The sequence below is a fragment of the Ornithorhynchus anatinus genome, chromosome X3 (assembly GCF_004115215.2).
Source record: "Ornithorhynchus anatinus isolate Pmale09 chromosome X3, mOrnAna1.pri.v4, whole genome shotgun sequence".
Classification (NCBI taxonomy): Eukaryota; Metazoa; Chordata; class Mammalia; order Monotremata; family Ornithorhynchidae; genus Ornithorhynchus; species Ornithorhynchus anatinus.
The window spans coordinates 546,920-566,861 of NC_041751.1; the positions used below are offsets into that span (position 1 = coordinate 546,920).

Here is a 19,942-nt window from a genome sequence, read left to right on the forward strand (position 1 = left end):
GTCAATCAATGGAGTTTACTGAGCACTATGTGCAAAGCACTGTACTAAGTACTTGGGAGAGTACAACAGAATTGGCAAACATGTTCCCTGCCCCAAACGAGCCTACTGTCTAGAGGAGAAAGATATAAATAATTTATAATATAGAATTTAAAGATACATTCCTAAGTGCTGTGGGATCCGGTGGGGTGAATATCAAGTGTCCAGAGGTCTCACAGACTCAAGTGCACAGGCGACACAGGAGAGACAGCGAGCCAGAGAGGAAGAAAGCTTAATCTGGGCAGGTCTCTTGGAAGAGATTATTATTATGTGACCTTAATAATGCTTTGAAGGTGGCACGGTAGGGAGATCAAAATATTCCTAAATGCTAAGGATGGTAGCCCAAACATAAGTGTCGAGGGATGCTGCTGGTTGATTCTACGTGGGGTTGGTTGTGGAAGTTAATTTGGGAAAGTTGAAGGAGTGACTTTGGGAGGGCCTTGAAGGAGCACAGTTATAAGGAATACTGCCGGAATGTCAGCAGAATACATCGGCCCTCGAAACTTCCACATTCTCGGGCTGGTTATGCATGCATGAGTCTGCACACAGTTGTGGGGGCAGATAAAATTTGGTGGCAACAGCCATCTTACTCCTGGAAAAAAAACTCTCACCATTCTGTCTCCCAGGAGATAAAACTGGAGTGAGTCAGTCCTCTAGGCTGAACACAAGAATGGCATTCAGAAGTCACTCGGCAGATTGTGGTGAAGAAGGTGAGATCGAGTCCTGGAGTAGCTGAGAATTGTGACACCGCAGTGCAAGATATGTGAAAGTGAAGATCCAGAAGCCTGTGTCAATATGAAAAATGCTGTTCTTCACAGCTCCTCAGCCAGCACCTGGCTAAAAATGGTGGTGGGCAATTGCCTGGATGAGTAAGAACCCAGAGTTTCTTCTGATCTTCAAAGGGTGAGAAGCAGCATGGCCTCAAGGAGCAGAGGGCTGGGAGTCTGAAGGGCTGGGAGTCTGAAGGACCTGGGTTCTAGTTCCAGGCCTGCCACTTGTCTGCTGTGTGACCTTGGACAAATCCCTTCACTTCCCTGGGCCTCAGTTACCCCATATGGAAAACGGGGATTAAGACTGTGAGCCCCTTCTGGGACAGACACCGTGTCCCAACCTGATTACCTTGTATCTACCCCAGCGCTTAGAACAGGGCCTGGTACCTAGTAAGCATTTAACAAATACAACTAAAAATAATGACAATGGCTTTTATTTACACGTGTCCGACTTGAAGGTGAGAAACCTAAGGAACTGACACTGCACCTTCTTCAACCTCAAAAGTGGCCTGGTTTGCTTTCCTGCTTCACGGTACAAGGGCATTAGTGACTCGAAATTTCCACATAAAGCAGAGCTCTCATTCAAGATGTGATCATAAGAATTCGCTCTGTAAAAAAGTCTCGAGTAGAAAAGCATACGCCTCTGCCCTAAGGCAGCCAGACGTTTGACGCTGAGGGGCTGGCAAGTGCTCAGCTTTTAGAAGCCCAGTGTTAAACTTTCCCCCTCGATTCTCCAGTAGGGTAATACCTTTGCAGTTTAAATGCTAGCTTTTCCAAACCTTAAATTCACTGGCAACCCAATTTTCAAAAGAGGATTATAATAATGTTAATAATAATAATGTTGGTATTTGTTAAGCGCTTACTATGTGCCGAGCACTGTTCTAAGCGCTGGGGTAAACACAGGGAAATCAGGTTGTCCCACGTGGGGCTCACAGTCTTAATCCCCATTTTACAGATGAGGGAACTGAGGCACAGAGAAGTTAAGTGACTCGCCCAGTCACACAGCTGACAAGTGGCAGAGCTGGGATTCGAACTCATGAGCCCTGACTCCAAAGCCCGTGCTTTTTCCACTGCGCCACGCTGCTTCTCTTATGCATGGGAAGAATAATTTTAAGAAGAGTACGACAGAGTCACCTGCGAGAAATGGCCAAATTTACAACCAGAGTAAGGCCATTCCACGTGGCCACGATTTATAATCGGAGTGAAGATAATCGGCTAAGAAATGTTTTCATTAGGTCCCGAGAACTGTATTTCCTACTGAAAGGCACAGGCAGGGCTTTTAATAGCACCAGTCACAGAGCTACAGAGGATGTGTTAACAGCGCCTTGGGCCCCAGCCCCTATGCAGTTTTTCAAGACATGAAGCTGGACTAGATGTTATTACTATTTATTAGTGCGAATGACACTTTACTTGTGTCACCATAGGGTACACAAGCAGCGTGGCCTCATGGATAGAGGACAGGCCTCAGGGCCAGAAGGACCTGGGCTCTAATCCTGGCTCCTTCATTTGTCTGCTAGGCAACTTTGGGCAAGTCACTTCTCTGGGCCTCAGTTACTTCACGTGCAAAAGAAGGATTAATACCATGAGCCCCCATGTAGGGAATGGACTGTGTCCAACCTGATCAGCTTGTATCTACCCCAGCTCTCAGTACAGTGCTTGGCATCTAGGAAGTGCTTAAATACCATAAAAAAAGGTACCGACAGTAACAAATTTTCTCTTGAAAAGGAAGTCTACGAAAAAAAGATAGGAACCCATACTCTTCCCAAGAAAGAAGGGGGCGGACAGAGATGAAAATACATGTTATTTTTGGCCACAGTAGGATCTCGGGATCACATATATTGTGGTCTTCTGTCTAAAATAGGAAGCGGTCTTCAAGTCGCCCAGCTGCCTTCCGTTCGTGAGTTTTATTTAGTCTTTCAAAATTCCCAAGGAAGCTTACACACAGCCCGATGCCCTGAGATGAGTCCATGAGACACTCCACTCCATCAATGCAAACTCTACAGGACCACAATTCCTCCCCCCGTTCTGAGTGTCAGCGTGGAGATAACGGAGGCGCAGGTGGAAACACACCCCACGCTAGCTCACACGGCATTAGATAGGCCGTACTGGACCAATTAACGGGACGTTTGGTCCAGTAACCTGGATCCAAAGGGTGAACGATGGTTGCGATGGTTGCTAGGAGGAACATTAAAAGACTCGGCCTCCTGGACATCCGTCCTCAAGGTCTTGAAACTACCGCCTTGGTCTGAATATCGTGGGATTTGGGGAACAACAATTCCACATTCGTTTTGCCATCGATTTCATGGTTTTGAGGGCAGCTCATTGAAGATTTGTGACCCTCCAAGTTTTAAACAATAATTTCTTGGAGTCGTGAGACCCAGCAATCCTCTGGCCCTTGAATGGCCCATGTCTCCTTGAAGCACTTAAAATCCACCCCACCCTCAGCCCCATAGCATGCATCCATCCATCTATCCCCTTATACCCTGCCATTTTCCCTTTCTGTAATTTCTTTTCAAGTCTGCCTCCCGCTCTGGACTGTAGGTCCCTTGTGGGTGGAGACTGGGTCTACCAACTCTGCTGTATTGTAAACAAGATCCCTACCCACAAGGAGTTTATGGTCTACGGGGGAATCAGCCTTAATCCTTCAAGATGGATACAGCCAGAACACCAGGCCTGACCAGCTTACAAACCTTGCAGACACATTTCCGGTTTCCATAAGAAACAAGAGATCAAGTCTCAAGTCACAGTGAATGATCTGACTACGCCTTTGACAAACATTAATTTCCTTTGGCACCATGGAAAGGTGTGAAACTAAATTCCTTTCAAGGATAAAACAATCACATTCCTAAGGTTCCTTAAGCAGTTCTTTGAAAATGTTCAGGGGCAAACTTCTGGAAGTGTTGCAACTGCAAGAGAGATTAGATAAAGTAACTGACCGTGCAAGGTCCCATTTTTATTGTTGGGGTGTGTGGGGTGGGAAGTATGATTGGAGGAACTCTTAGAAGCCCAAACATGAAGGCAAGAGTTTCCATGCACTCAGAAATGGTCTCAGGTTGGGTACCGCCCCAGGCTACGACAAGTCTGGGGGTCTGAGGGGACTAAGCACAAATCATAATGGGGTCATTTTTGACTGGCACGTGTGCCAGTGAGCTCCTCACCAGGGTAGATCTTGGTCCTCCTGTCCCTTTACTTTTCCACCTCTATCAACCCCCTCCTTGTCCTCACCATGCCCCTGAACTCTTCTAATGGTCCACCTCCCGCTTCCTCTCCCTTTTCCCATCTTTACTACCTGTTCCTCTTTCTGAGGGCTAGTCTCTCTGCCCCATCTCATCCTCTCTGTGCCTCTCTTCATTTCCCCTTTCTCACGCTTCTTTTACTCTACCACTTTATAAGAGTCTAACTTTTTATTCAGTACTTTTCACTGGGCGCCATTCGTCCATCCCACACTGTTTGCCGTAAATCGATTCAAGTCAAAGGCATGGTGGTCCCTGCCCTTATTTAGCTTACAGTGTTCTGGGAAGCTCTGGTCCCTCACCATTCTCCCCTCTCCTATTCTTTTAATTCTTTGTGGTTTACCCTTCCTCACCCCTCTCCCCTCTACCAGTCATTGCCCCCTGGGGCCAGGATTCCCATCCGTTTTCTCTCTTTCCAATTCTATCACTCTCACTGATCTTTCCCCCAACACGGACAACTGGACTCCTGGGCTTAAAAGGTCCAAATCTTGGTCCTGCACGGGTAGGTAGGTCAGTGGGTGGGACACTGGCCAGCCTCCAGTCTGGAATCGTTGCCTACGAAGGATGAGAAGATTCGAGCTGATCTGACGGCTTATAGACATTTAGAAAGTGACACCAAACAAGGCACTCATCTCCAATAGTGTACTTAGCTTAACACCAAGGAAAAGGAGGATGAGAATGGGAAGCAGATATCGTGCATCTCCGGAATGGAATATTTTACACTTACTAATGATTAACTCCATAATCAAAATGGACATCCAATGTAATAGAGTACTGTCCCCAAGAGAAATATAATATTTAACACAGAAATTAGTCAATTAATGAAATTATTAGAGCGACTAAAAATTTTAATCCTAAAACTAAAAAACAAAAAGGTTTCACACTGTTTCCATGCCAAAGACCTTAAAAAAATACACTGCTCTGGATAAGTAATGGTTTAAACGAATCTTCAAATGCTTTATTACCTAGTAGAAAACACTGGGCAGGTTCGTCCACTACTGAAATATGCTCAATCCTAAACAGAAGAATGGAAGTTTTGCTATCTCAATATCCCACTTCTCCACTGCCGCTCTGGGGGAAAAGAAGATGTGAGTGAACTCTGACAGCTGGAGGTCAGCTCGAAGGAAAACACCCAGGTTTAAAGACATGCCCTCTCGGTGCCCTTGCATCACATCTGATCAAGCAGCGTGGCGCAGTGGAAAGAGCACGGGCTTTGGAGTCAGGGCTCATGAGTTCAAATCCCAGCTCTGCCACTTGTCGGCTGTGTGACTGTGGGCAAGTCACTTAACTTCTCGGAGCCTCAGTTCCCTCATCTGTAAAATGGGAATTAAGACTGTGAGCCCCACGTGGGACAACCTGATTCCCCGTGTCTACCCCAGCGCTTAGAACAGTGCTCTGCACATAGTAAGCGCTTAACAAATACCAACATTATTATCAAGGCCCGAGTTTCCCCTTGAAAGCCGTTACTGGACGGTCAATGCTGAAGTGACCCCACAACTTCGCTCTCCGGACTCCCCCGGGGATCCCGCAATCAAGCACACACTGAATGGGGCTGGGGGGCCAACTGAGAGTTTCTGGGATGGGTCCCTTCCCACCCCGCTCCAAAAGGAAGATTTCTCCTCCGTTCTCACGTACCCGGTGGGTTCGCCAGAGTAGAGGCCGAACCATCAGCAAGAGTACCTTCTTAAATCCTGGGCAGGAAGGAGCGGGTGGAGGAGGGAGGAAAAGCAAGCGTCAGCTGGAAATCTTTTCCCGATCCGCCAGCCACCCACGAGGAGGAAGGCACGGATGGGAGAGAAATACCCAGGTGGACAGAGGAAGCCAAGCAGCAAGGGACAGACAGGCAGGGGGGTCACTTTCTGCTCCTGCCAGGGCTCATCACATGGCAGCGTACGGGAGAGCAGGGGGTTTCGCCAGAGTGAACGGCTGAGTCTTTTAAGACAATATTTATCATTCCCGCTCTGGAATACGTGAACTAGTAGGATCTGTACGCTTTATTCATCCTTTCCCCTGCCCCACGGCACTTATGTACATATCCCTAATTTATTCATATCCTTCAGCCCCTCTAGACAGTAAGCTCATTGTGGGCGGGGAATGTGTCTATCAATTCTTTTATATTGTGCTCTCCCAAGTGCTTAGTACGGTGCTCCACACACAGTGAGCGCTCAATAAATATGATTGATTAATTGATGAAAAATACTCATTTCAGCACTGTTATAGCTGAATAAATGAGTGTCCAACTGAATACGGGCCCTACAGAGAGAGGGAGAAAGAGACACATACAGACACACCGCTGAGGTGACAACACATAAGGTGCTGGGAAAAAGCCCCACCTAGAACAAAGCCAAGAATGTAGATATTTCAACATCCACTCTCAGGTGAGCATTAAGCCCCAATAAAAGTTTTGAAATCTTTAACTCGCTGAGTAGGAGCGAGCAGATTATGCCAGAGCTTAACCTATTCCCTGTGCAAAAGTCGGGTCTACCCCTGGAAGCTACATCAGCTCCTTCAGGGCGTCGTTAAAAAAAAGCACTGCCTCAACAGGACCCCAGGGTTTCAGACGAAAAGGCTAACGTGGCTCTCAGGGGGGCGGTGACCGCCCAGCGCTGAAGGCAAGGTCTTAGTTGAGGTTCTCGATCATCCTCACGGGCTTTAGGTCTTTCGGAAGGAAAGAACAAAGTGCCATCTTGGTCAGGGGCCTATCGCTATGCCCAAAGACTCGTCTTTGATCAGCATAATGGTAAAGGCGAAACACCGTTAAAAAATGATTCCTGCAGTTCCAAAGATCAGCCCACCAGTCAACGCTATTTATTGAACGCCTACTGCTTACGGAGGCTCTTCTACCCTTACTCAGGCAAGGAGGGTGCGGAACGGACCAATTTTACCTCGACTGGACAAAGGATACTTGAACGTCCCTTTAAATTAAGTCTCGAGAGCACAGCGGCTCGCATGAAGAAAAAGCCGTGAGCGGTAGCAATCGGTAGAGCCCCGCATATTTGGAAGTCCAATCCACCCGGCATCGCAGACTACCTATTGCCCCTCTCCCAATCCAAACCCCCCGCCTGACCGCTTCTGACTGTGACGGATCGACTACGGTGCCCGCGCGATGGGTTGGGGAGAGTTCGGGGGCCTCTGGTCGTAAGCACAGTACGACGAGAACATCTTGTCAGGTGCTGAAAAGTCTTCCATATTTTACCTTTTTGAGTGCTTTGCCCTTTGGCATTATAAACTCAAAACTGGAGGGAGATCTACCGATAGCATTCTAAGTGGGGTTGGGATTGGGGCAAATGTCGAGGATCCCAGGGTCACAGATTGAAGTGCAAAGACAAAGGCCTCTTGGAGGACATGCGACCTTAGTAGGAATAATTCATAATTGCGGTCTTTGTTAAGCGCTTACTATGCGCCAGCACTGTTCTAAGCGCTGGGGCAGAAACAAGAGAGTGGTGGGGTCTGGCATATATGGAAGAGAAGGGAGTTTCAGGAAAGGGGTCAGTGGCAAGAGAGACGAGTTCGGGAAACCGTGTGTAAACTGTCGATGGAGGAGCGGCACTTGCGGGCTGGGCTGTCGTAGGAGATTAGTGGGGAGAGGTCAGAGGAAGCAGCGTGGCTCAGTGGAAAGAGCACGGGCTTTGGAGTCAGAGGTCATGGGTTCAAATCCCAGCTCGGCCACTCGTCAGCTGTGTGACTTTAGGCAAGTCACTTAACTTCTCTGTGCCTCAGTTCCCTCATCTGCAATATGGGGATGAAGACCGTGAGCCCCACGTGGGACAACCGGATTCCCCTCTGTCTCCCCCAGCGCTTAGAACAGTGCTCGGCACATAGTAAGCGCTTAACAAATACCAAAAAAAAAAAAAAAAAAAGGTAGGATGGGGTGGGCGGGCAGTGATTTCAAGCCAATGGGTCAGGTGTTGGTCTTCGATACAGAGGTGGACGGGCAACCACTGGAGGCTCTTGAAGAGTGGGGAGACACGACCTGAACGCTCCTGCTGCTAAATGATTCCCACAGCCGAGTGAAGTACGGGTTGGAGTGGGGAGAGACAGGAGGCCGGTGAGGAGGCAGATGCAAGTAGTCGAGCTGGGATGGGATAAGCGCTCCTCGGAATCGGCACGGTAGCAGTTCGGATGGAGAGGGTGGGGCGGATTTTAGCAATTAATTTCAGGATTTATTTCTACTTTGCTCAGGCGATAGTCTCCCAACTGTCACTTTGGCACTCGAATAAACTCACAACCTCCGAGAGCACTTTTCTACAGACCTGACAGGCCCAAGTACATGCCCCCTTTTAATAATAATAATAATAATAACGATGTTGGTATTTGTTAAGCGTTTACTATATGCAGAGCACTGTTCTAAGCACTGGGGTAGATACAGGGTAATCAGGTTGTCCCACGTGAGGCTCACAGTCTTAGTCCCCATTTTACAGATGAGGTAACAGAGAAGTTAAGTGACTTGCCCATAGTCAGCTGACGAGTGGCAGATCCGGCATTCGAACCCATGACCTCTGACTCCCAAGCCCGAGCTCTCTCCACTGAGCCACGCTGCTTCTCTGTTCTCTTTCCCCTTTTTCTCTTTCTCTTTCCAGACTGTAAATTCCTGGTGGGCGGGGAACACGAATGCCAACTTCGTTGTATTGAATGTTCCCAAACACTCAGTACAGTGCTCTGCACAAAGTAAGCGCTCAATGACTCCCACTCAGTGATCTTCTTCCTCCAATCTGTAAACGGTTTTATTGTTCGCCTCCAGTAATAGACTGCAAATTTCTTGGGGGCAGGGGCACCTAGATTGTACTCTCCCAAATGTTCAATTCAGTGGGCTGCACACGGTGGCACTCAAATATCATCATCATCATCAAAGATATTTATTGAGTCCTTACTGTGGGGATCGACTGATTGGAGAGCGACTGGGGGGAAAGAAGGTTTAATCGGGGAAGGCCTCCTGGAAGAGATATGACCTTAAATACAACTGATTGTTTCTCATCACTCCCGCTCAAGGGTCAGCCTCTCTAATGGTGTTTTCGGTCCATCAGAGGTACTTATCGAACGCTTTCCGGATGCAGAGCACTGTACTACTACTACTAATAATCTCGTTATTTGTTAAGCGCCTATGTGCCGAGCGCCGTTCTAAGCGCTGGGGGAGATACAGGGTCATCAGATTGCCCCACGTGAGGCTCTCAGTCTTCACCCCCCCTTTTCCAGATGAGGTCACTGAGGCACCGAGAAGTTAAATGACTTGCCCAAAGTCACACAGCCGACAGATGGTGGAGCCGGGATTAGAACCCATGACCCCTGACTCCTAAACCCCGTGCTCTTTCCGCGCTTCTCTAAGCGCTTGGGAGAGTACAATGTAACGACATCTAGGGAAGCAGCGTAGCCGTAGGCATAGGACACGGGCCTGGGAGTCAGGAGGCCTTGGGTTCGAATCCCATCTGCCAACTGCCTGCTATGTGACCTTGGGCAAGTCGCTTCACTTCTCTGTGCCTCACGCCCCTCATCTGTCAAATGGGGATTAAGGCTGTGAGCCCCATGTGGGCCAGGGATCGCGTCCAAGCTGATGATGTAATATCTACCCCAGTGCTTAACACACAGTAAGCGCTCACCAAACACCACCACGATTACTATCGTTATATAAGACAGTATATAACTCCCTGCCCCCAAGGAGCTTCCAGTCTAGAGGGAGCTTCCCTTCTCTTCCATGGGTTCGAATCCCGGCTCCGCCGCTTGTCAGCTGTGTGACTGTGGGCAAGTCACTTCACTGCTCTGTGCCTCAGTGACCTCATCTGTAAAATGGGGATTACCTGTGAGCCTCACGTGGGACAACCTGATGATCCTGTATCTCTCCCAGCGCTTAGAACAGTGCTCTGCCCATAGTAAGCGCTTAACAAATACCAACATTATTATTATTGTTATTCTCTCCCGCTCGCCACGCTGTCGAACATCGGTGTCTATCTGTTGCCGAACTGTACATTCCCAGCGTTTGGCACAGTGCTCCGCACATAGTAAGCGCTCAATAAATATTATTGAATGAATGAATCTGTTGCTTCTTTCTCCCCTCGGCCCATACGGCGGTGGAGGGGAGGGGGCCCCGCCTGGCCGGGGTCTCTCCCTCCCTCCGATTCCCCTTCCAGCACTTTTTACCCTCCTGACTGGACAAACCCGTTTTGGGGCTTGCGGAAGTTAAGCCGTCCAAAAACCTCCCCAGGTGAAGAGTCCTCCCCTCCAACAGAGGCAAGCCCCGAATAATAATGAATCATAATTCCAAGCGCTTAGTACAGTGTTCTGCACACAGTAAGCGCTTAAATAATAATAATGTTGGTATTTGTTAAGCGCTTACCATGTGCAGAGCACTGTTCTAAGCGCTGGGGTACCAACAGGGTAATCAGGTTGTCCCACGTGGGGCTCACAATCTTCACCCCCATTTTCCAGATGAGGTCACTGAGGCACAGAGAAGTGAAGTGACTCGCCCACAGTCACCCAGCTGACAAGTGGCAGAGTGGGGATTCGCACCCATGACCTCGGACTCCCAAGCCCGGGCTCTTTCCACTGAGCCCCGCTGCTTCTCAATGCTTAAATGCTGCTTAAGTGCCCTCGTGATGACGACGATGGCCAGACTCCTCGCTTTGTTTTCTGTCTCCCCCTTCTAGACTGGGAGCCCGCCGTTGGGCAGGGATGGTCTCTATCAGGTGCCCAACTGTACGTTCCAAGCGCTTAGCGGAGTGCTCTGCACAGAGTAAGCGCTCAATAAATACAATCGAATGAACGAACAAACAGCGCTCGGCACATAGTAAGCCCTTAACAAATACCACCATGATGATGATTATTACTACGGTCGTCAAGGGAAGCAGCGTGGCTCAGTGGAAAGAGCTGGGGCTTGGGAGTCGGAGGTCTTGGGTTCGAATCCCACCTCTTGTCAGCTGTGTGATTTTGAGCCAGTCACTTCACGGGGCCTCAGTGACCTCACCTGTCAAAGGGGAATGAAGCCTGGGGGCCCTACATGGGACACCCTGATTACCTTGTACTACCCCAGTGCTCAGAGCAGCGCTTGGCTCATAGTAAGCGCTTAGAGAAACAGCGCGGCTCAGTGGAAAGAGCCTGGGCTTCGGAGTCAGGGGTCACGGGTTCGACTCCCAACTCTGCCACTTGTCGGCTGGGTGACTGTGGGCGAGTCACTTCACTTCCTCTGTGCCTCAGTGACCTCATCTGCAAAATGGGGATTAACTGGGCGCCTCACGTGGGACCACCTGATGACCCTGGATCTCCCCCAGCGCTTAGCACAGTGCTCAGCACAGAGTAAGCGCTTAACAAATACCAACATTATTATTCTCTAATTCTACTCTCTAATAATTCTCTATTCTCTTGTTATTCTCGGTGCCTCGGTTCCCTCCTCTGTAAAACGGGGATGAAGCCCATGAGCCTCAGGTGGGACCACCTGATGATCCTCTATGTCCCCCAGCGCTTAGAATGGGGCTCGGGCACCTAGTAAGCGCTCAGAACAGTGCTCGGGCACCGAGTAAGCGCTTAAAACAGTGGTCGGGCACACAGTAAGTGCTTAAAACAGGGCTCGGGCACATAGTAAACGCTCACAAGAGTGGTCAGGTACACAGTGCTTAGAACGGGGCTTGGACACCTAGTAAGCGCTTAGAACAGTGCTCGGGCACACAGTAAGTGCTCACAACAGTGGTCAGGTACCTAGTGCTTAGAACAGGGCTCGGGCACCTAGTAAGAGCTTAGAAAGTGCTCGTGCACCTAGTAAGCGCTTAAAACGGTGCTCGGGCACCTAGTAAGCGCTTAGAACGGTGCTCGTGCACCTAGTAAGCGCTTAGAATGGTGCTCGGGCACCTAGTAAGCGCTTAGAACGGTGCTCGGGCACCTAGTAAGCGCTTAGAACGGTGCTCGGGCACCGAGTAAGCGCTCAGAACAGCGCTCGGACACCTAGTAAGCGCTCAGAACAGCGCTCGGACACCTAGTAAGCGCTCAGAACAGTGGACAGGTACATAGCGCTTAGAACGGGGCTCGGACACCTAGTAAGCGCTCAGAACAGTGCTCGGGCACCGAGTAAGCGCTTAAAACAGTGGTCGGGCACACAGTAAGTGCTTAAAACAGGGCTCGGGCACATAGTAAACGCTCATAACAGTGGTCAGGTACACAGCGCTGAGAACAGGGCTCGGGCACCTAGTAAGCGTTTAGAAAGTGCTCGGGCACCTAGTAAGCGCTTAAAACGGTGCTCGGGCACCTAGTAAGCGCTTAAAACAGTGCTCGGGCACCTAGTAAGCGCTTAGAACGGAACTCGGGCACCTAGTAAGCGCTCAGAACAGCGGTCAGGTCCATAGCGCTTAGAAAGGGGCTCGGACACCTAGTAAGTGCTTAAAACGGGGCTCGGCCACCTAGTAAGCGCTTAGAACAGTGCTCGGGCACCTAGTAAACGCTTAAAACAGTGGTCGGGCACCTAGTAAGCGCTTAAAACGGTGCTCGGGCACCTCGTAAGGGCTTAAAACGGTGCTCGGGCAGCGAGTAAGCGCTTAGAACAGAGCCCGGGCACCTAGTAAGCGCTCAGAACAGTGCGCGGGCACCGAGTAAGCGCTTCACCGATAGCAACATAATGATGATGATGAAGAAAGGCCCCGGGAGGAGGAGGAGGAGGGCTACTCACTGAGGTGCGGTGCGGCGGCGTTGGCGGCGGGGTCCCGGGGGTGCGGGAGCGCGGGCTGCGGGGGCTGCGCGGCGTGCGCGGGCAGGGCGGGCAGGACGGGCGGGGCCTGGGGTCCGGCGGCGCTCTGGCGCTCGAAGTTGCCCGGGTTGGAGAAGTAGTCCCGGAGGCGCGGCAGCTCCCGGCCGCTCTCCAGCAGCTCGGTGTGCAGCTCCAGCGCCGTCAGCACGTACTGGTCCCGCAGCAGCTGCGCCGCGATGGCGTCCACCGCCAGCCGGCCCGGGGCCCCCCCCGCCGCCTCCGGGGACGGGGGGCCCCCCGACCCGCCCGCCCGCCGCCCCCCCCGCCGACGCCCGCCCGCCTCCTCCTCCTCCTCCTCGTCGTCGTCGTCGTCGGAGTCGCTGAGGAAAGGGTTGACGCCGCCGCCCGCCGCCGCCGCCGCCATCTTCCCGGGCGAGGCGGCCGCTCCGCCTCAGCCGCGCGCCCCCCCGCGCTCTCGCGAGACTTCCCCCGCCGCTCTCGCGAGACCTCCCCGCCGCCCGCGCCCGGAGCTCTCGCGAGACCGGCACGCGGCCGTGGGGCGGGGAGGAGGCGACGGCGCGGGGGGTTGTGGGGTGGCGCCGCGGCGCCCAGCGAGGGAGGCGCAGGTGGAGGCGGAGCGGCGCCCGCTGAGGCTCCCGGTGAGTCCCGGGCTCTTCACGGGGCTGCACAATGGCGGGGCGGAGCCGCCCAGGCTTGGGGCCCCGCGCTGCCGGCCGCTCCCTCCCCTCTGACCGTCGCTCTCGGGGTCTCGGTCTCTTTCCTCAGTCGCCTCTCTGAATTTCTCTCAGTCTCCCTCCGTCTCTCCCGGTCTCTGTCTCTCTCAGTCTCTCTGCCGTCTCTCTCCATTTCTCTCAGTCTCTGTCTCTCTCAATCTCTCTCTCAGCCTGTCTCAATTTCAGTCTCTCCCCTCAATCTCCCTCTGTCTCTCTGTCATCTATCTCCGTCCCTCTCAGTCTCTGTCGTCTCTCTCAATTTCTCTCAGTCTCTGTGTCTCTCCGTCTCTCTCTGTCATCTCTCTCCATCTCTCTCAGTCTCTCTCAGTCTCTGTCATCTCTCAATCTCTCTCAGTCTCTCTGTCATCTCCATCTCTCTCAGTCTCTGTCATCTCTCAATCTCTCTCTGTTGTCTCTCTCCGACTCCCTCTGTCTCTCTCCTCAATCTCAGTCTCTCTGTCATCTCCGTCTCTCTCAGTCTCTGTCGTCTCTCTCAATTTCTCTCAGTCTCTGTCTCTCTGTCATCTCTCTCCGTCTCTCTCAGTCTCTGTCTTTTTCTGTCTCTCTGTCATCTCTCTCCATCTCTCTCCGTCTCTCTCAGTCTCTGTCGTCTCTCTCAATTTTTCTCAGTCTCTGTCTCTCTGTCATCTCTCTCCGTCTCTCTCAGTCTCTGTCTTTTTCTGTCTCTCTGTCATCTCTCTCCGTCCCTCTCAGTCTCTGTCACCTCTTAATTTCTCTGTCTCTGTGTCTCTCCGTCTCACTCTGTCATCTCTCTCCGTCATCTCTCTCCATCTCTCTCAGTCTCTCTCAGTCTCTGTCATCTCTCAATCTCTCTCTGTTGTCTCTCTCCGACTCCCTCTGTCTCTCTCCTCAATCTCAGTCTCTCTGTCATCTCCGTCTCTCTCAGTCTCTGTCGTCTCTCTCAATTTCTCTCAGTGTCTGTCTCTCTGTCATCTCTCTCCATCTCTCTCAGTCTCTGTCTTTTTCTGTCTCTCTGTCATCTCTCTCCGTCCCTCTCAGTCTCTGTCACCTCTTAATTTCTCTCAGTCTCTGTGTCTCTCCGTCTCTCTCTGTCATCTCTCTCCATCTCTCTCAGTCTCTCTCAGTCTCTGTCATCTCTCAATCTCTCTCTGTTGTCTCTCTCCGACTCCCTCTGTCTCTCTCCTCAATCTCAGTCTCTCTGTCATCTCCGTCTCTCTCAGTCTCTGTCGTCTCTCTCAATTTCTCTCAGTCTCTGTCTCTCTGTCATCTCTCTCCGTCTCTCTCAGTCTCTGTCTTTTTCTGTCTCTCTGTCATCTCTCTCCGTCCCTCTCAGTCTCTGTCATCTCTCAATTTCTCTCAGTCTCTGTGTCTCTCCGTCTCTCTCTGCCATCTCTCTCCATCTCTCTCAGTCTCTCTCAGTCTCTGTCATCTCTCTCCATCTCTCTCAGTCTCTGTCATCTCTCAATCTCTCTCAGTCTCTGTCTCTCTCAGACTCTCTCTGTTGTCTCTCTCAGTTTCTCTCAGTCTCTCTCCTCAATCTCAGTCTCTCTGTCATCTCTGTCCCTCTCAGGTTCTGTCATCTCTCAATCTCTCTTAGTCTCTGTCTCTCTCAGTCTCTCTCCTCAAACTCTCTCAGTCTCTCTGCTCAATCTCTCTCAGTCTCTCTGTCATCTCTCTCCATCTCTCTCAGTTTCTGTCATCTCTCAATCTCTCTCAGTCTCTGTCTCTCTGTCTCTCTGTCATCTCTCTCAATTTCTCTCAGTCTCTGTCTCTCTCAGTCTCTGTCATCTCTCAATTTCGCCCAGTCTCTGTCTCTCTCAGTCTCTTTCTGTCGTCTCTCTCAGTCTCTCTCCTCAATCTCTCTCAGTCTCTGTCATCTCTGTCCCTCTCAGTCTCTGTCTCTCTCCTCAATCTCTCTCAGTCCCTCTGTCATCTCTCTGTCTCTCACTCTCTCTGTCTCAGTCTCTCTGTCTCTCCATCTCTCTGTCTCTGTCATCTCTCAATTTCTCTCAGTCTCTGTGTCTCTCATTCTCTCTCTGTCATCTCTCTCCACCTCTCAGTCTCTGTCATCTCTCAATTTCTCTCAGTCTCTGTCTCTGTCATCTCTCTCCATCTCTCTTCATCTCTCTCAGTCTGTCATCTCTCAATTTCTCTCAGTCTCTGTCTCTCTCTCTGTCTCAGTCTCTGTCATCTCTCAATTTCTCTCAGTCTCAGTCTCTCTCCTCAGTCTCAATCTCTCTCCGTCTCTCTCAGTTTCTGTCATCTCTCTCAGTTTCTCTCATCCCTGTCTCTGTCTCTCTCCTCAGTCTCTGTCTCTCTCTCAGTCTCTCTCTGTCATCTCTCTCAATTTCTCTCAGTGTCTCTCCTCAGTCTCTCTCCATATCTCAGTCTCGGTCATCTCCCAATTTCTCTCCATCTCTGTCTCTCAGTCTCTGTCATCTCTCAATTTCTCTCTGTCTCTGTCTCTCTCAGTCTCTCTATCATCTCTCTGTCCCTCTCAGTCTCTGTCATCGCAGCGTGGCTCAGTGGGAAGAGCCCGGGCTTGGGAGTCAGAGGTCATGAGTTCGAATCCTGGCTCTGCCGCTTGTCAGCTGTGTGACTGTGGGCAAGTCCCTGAACTTTTCTGTGCCTCAGTGACCTCATCTGTCAAATGGGGATTACCTGTGAGCCTCACGTGGGACCACCTGATTACCCTATATCTACCCCAGCGCTTAGAACAGTGCTTGGCACCTAGTAAGCGCTTTACAAATACCAACATCATTATTATCTCTCAATGTCTCTCAGTCTCTCTCAGTTTTTCTCAGTCTCTCTCCTCAGTCTCTCTCAGTATCTCTGTCATCTCTCTCTGTCTTCTCTGTCCCTCTCAGTCTCTGTCATCTCTCAATCTCACTCAGTCTCTGTCCCTCTCAGTCTCTCTCTGTCATCTCTCTCAATTTCTCTCAGTCTCCTCAATCTCTCTGTCATCTCTCTCTGTCTCTCAGTCTCTGTCATCTCTCAGTTTCTCTCAGTCTCTGTCTCAGTCCTCAATCTCTCTGTCATCTCTGTCTGTCTCTCAGTCTCTGTCATCTCTCAATTTCTCTCAGTCTCTGTCTCAGTCTCTGTCATCTCTCCCAATTTCTCTCAGTCTCCTCAATCTCAGTCTCTCTGTTATCTCTCTCTCTCTCTCTTAGTCTCTGTCATCTCTCAATGTCTCTGTCTCTCAGTCTCTCTCAGTCATCTCTCAATTTCTCTCAGTCGCTCCCCTCAATCTCTCTGTCATCTCTCAATCTCTCTCAGTCTCTCTCTAGCCCTCTCAGTCTCTGTCATCTCTCAACTTCTCTCAGTCTCTGTCTCAGTCTCTGTCATCTCTCTCAATTTCAGTCTCTCTCCTCAGTCTCTCTCATCTCTGTCATCTCTCTCAATTTCAGTCGCTCTCCTCAATCTCTCTGTCTCTCTCATCTCTGTCTCAGTCTCTGTCATCTCTCACTTTCTCTCTGTCTCTCAGTCTCCTCAGTCTATCTCAGTCTCTCTGTCATCTCTGTCAGTTTCTCTCAGTCGTCTCTCAGTCATCTCTCAGCTTCTCTCAGTGTCTCTCTCAGTCCTCTCTCTGAGTCGTCTCTCACAGTCATCTCAGTCTCCTCTCAGTCTCTCAGCAGCTCAGTCATCTCCCTCAATTTCTCTCAGTCTCTCTGCTGTCTCTCTCAGTCTCTCTAATAGTCTCTCAGCCTCTCCCCTTTCAGTCTCTGTCCTCTCTCTCAGTTCCTCTTAGTGTCTCTTAGTCTCTCTCGGTTTCTCCGTCCTCTGTCTTTGAGTCATGTCTCCCAGTGTCTCTCAGTACTCTCTGACTTGTCTCCCTCTTCTCTCTGTCGTGTCTCTCAGTCGTCTCTCTCGGTTGAAACGACAAGGCCTGGTGGCAAGAGCCCGGGCTTGGGAGTCAGAGGTCGTGAGTTCTAATCCCGACTCGGCCACATGTAAGCCGCTTAACTTCTCTGTGCCTCAGTTACTTCATCTGTAAAATGGGGATGAAGACTGTGAGCCTCACATGGGACAACCTGATTACCCTGTATAATAATGTTGGTATTTGTTAAGCGCTTACTATGTGCAGAGCACTGTTCTAAGCGCTGGGGTAGACACGGGAATCAGGTATCTACCCCAGCACTTAGAACGGTGCTCTGCACATAGTAAACGCTCAACAAATACCAACATTATTATTCTCTGGGCCTCAGTTCCCCCCTCTGTAAAATGGGGATGAAGACTGTGAGCCCCACATGGGACCACCTCAATAGCTCGTATCTACCCCAGCACTTAAAAACAGTGCTTGGCACATAGTGAGCGCTTGACAAATGTCATTATTATTATAATTATTATCAGCCATCTCTCAATCTCCGTCATCTCTTTTAGTGTCTGTTTGCCTCGATCTCATTCAGTTGTATTTATTGAGTGCTTACTGTGTGCAGGTCACTGTAGTAAGCACTTGGAAAAGTACCATGCAGCAATAAAGGGAGACAATCTCTGCCCACAGCGAACTCACAATCCGGGGGGTGGGCGGGAGAGGCAGACATCAATACAAATTAACAGACATCAATATAAATAAAATTACAGACTCAGTCTTGCTGTCGTCTCTCAGTCTCTGTCTCTTTACGCCGGGCTGGTGCCTCCCCTCCCCTTCCCTCTTCTCCCCTCCCGGCTGCGGCCTCCTTTGGCCCCGGGGGAGGCTTGTTTCCCTCTGGGCCGGGCGGGAGCAGGCTCAGCTTTTATTAATAGTAATAATAGTAGTATTTGTTAAGCACTTACTATGTGCTGAGCACTGCACTGAGCGCTCGGGTGGATACAAACAAATCAGGTAGGACACAGTCCCTGTCCCTTGCAGGACTCACAGTCTCAATCCCCATTTTAGAGATGAGGGAACTGAGGCTCAGCGAAGTGACTTGTTCAAGGTCATAGAGCTGACAAGTGGCAGAGCCAGGATTAGAACCCATGACCTTCTGACTCCCAGGCCTGTGCTCTAGCCACTACGCCATGCTGCTTCTCCAAGAACAAGCCCTGGAGAGGCAAGCGGAAATGCCAGGTGAGAGGTCGGGCCTGGTCAGATAGATTTGCCTGTCAAAGGGCAGGGACTGCCTCTATCTGTTGCCGATCTGTACATTCCAAGCGCTTAGTACAGTGCTCTGCACATAGCGCTCAATAAATACTACGGAATGAATGAATGAATGTGGGTGATGGGAAGGTCGTTGGAGCCAGATGAGCACGTGAGCTCTCTGTGAGAAAAAGTGTAGAGCGAGAAGATCAGAGCTTAACCAAAACTGAAGGATGAGAAGAGGAAAGAGCCAGCAAAAGGAACCAAAGAGTGGCTGGAGAGGTGTCTAGTGAAACCAAGGCTGGACGTTGTCTAGAAAGGGGTAGTCATCAGTGGCAAATCATTCTGATTTAAACACGAAACCTTCAATTCTAGTCAATACATTTTTTGATTTGTTGATCACCCCCTCCTCCCATCCCTTTCGTAAAAGCCAACCTTTCACCATTTCAAGAAGATCTGTACTCTAAATAGATTTTCTTGGATGCCTTCTGAAATCGAGCCACATAAAAGAGTCATAGCATCCCCTACTGGTGTCCGATGCACGTCATATATTCCTCACAACTGATCAATTTGAGTAATGAAGAGAAATTAGAAAATGACCGAGAGCGTTTGTAGCCGACTAGATTAGCATCCACCTACACCAGCAAGTTGTTTTCAATTTAGCCTTGAACTAAGTGGTGCATTTATAATATATTCATTAGAGCCCTTTCCCTTTTCGGAGCTGGGCCAGATTAGTAATATGCGCTTCTGGAGCAAGGGGAAATCGGGAACTCAGAGGAAACATGGCCAATGTTGAGGCCTTTCTGTGAAATCTGAGCTCCATGTGGGACAAAGTCAGTTGTATTTATTGAGTGCTTACTGTGGGCAGAGGACTGTACTAAGTGCTTGGGAGAGTGCAATATTACAATAAACAGACACATTCCCTCCCCACAATGAGCTTACAGACTAGAGCGGGCAACAGACATTAATATAAATAAACTACAGATGTGTACATAAGTGCTGTGGGGCTGGGAGGGGATTGATCTATTTAACTTACATCTACCCCAGCACTTAGAACAGTGCTTGACACCTAGTAAGCACTTTACAAATGCTATTATAATTACCAGTATTATTTTTGAATTGGCCTGGACTTAGTCCTAACCACCAGAGTGGTCCTGATTATAGCTGCCTCGGGGTCATTTCTGATCGACTGATTTTTTTTTTTTATGACATTATCAATTCAGTTCCAGTTCAGTCATACAATTGATGAAAATGCTGCTTATCTGAGGAGCTCATTTTCTCCTTTTTTCATCCGTAGGGTAACTGATAGAGGAAGCTTTGAACCTCTGGCACATCTTGAGAGGCAGTGTGGCCTAGTGGCAAGAGCACGGGTCTGGTAGTCAGGAACTGGGTTCTCCCCCCAGGTCTCTCACTGTCCTCTTGAAACACCATGGACAATCAATCAGTGGTAGTCATTGAGTTCCTACTGG

General features: G+C 50.0%; 2 protein-coding genes across 4 annotated transcripts in view; one reads left to right on the forward strand and one right to left on the reverse strand.

Annotated features, from left to right (window-relative positions):
• The window catches only part of RELCH (RAB11 binding and LisH domain, coiled-coil and HEAT repeat containing), an 83,351-nt gene extending 70,226 nt beyond the window's left edge, over window positions 1–13,125 (reverse strand). The window contains exons 1-2 of the mRNA XM_039910593.1: window positions 13,099–13,125; window positions 12,684–12,978 (exon numbers count right to left, since the gene is read on the reverse strand). Coding sequence (XP_039766527.1) covers window positions 12,684–12,978; window positions 13,099–13,125 — 322 coding nt within the window. The remainder of the gene's footprint in view (window positions 1–12,683; window positions 12,979–13,098) is intronic.
• A 151-nt stretch (window positions 13,126–13,276) lies between these two features.
• Window positions 13,277–19,942, forward strand: part of PIGN (phosphatidylinositol glycan anchor biosynthesis class N) — a 75,247-nt gene continuing 68,581 nt past the window's right edge. For all 3 annotated transcript variants that reach the window (XM_039910656.1, XM_039910658.1, XM_039910657.1), the window contains exon 1: window positions 13,277–13,360. The gene's annotated coding sequence lies outside the window, so the exon portion shown is untranslated. The remainder of the gene's footprint in view (window positions 13,361–19,942) is intronic.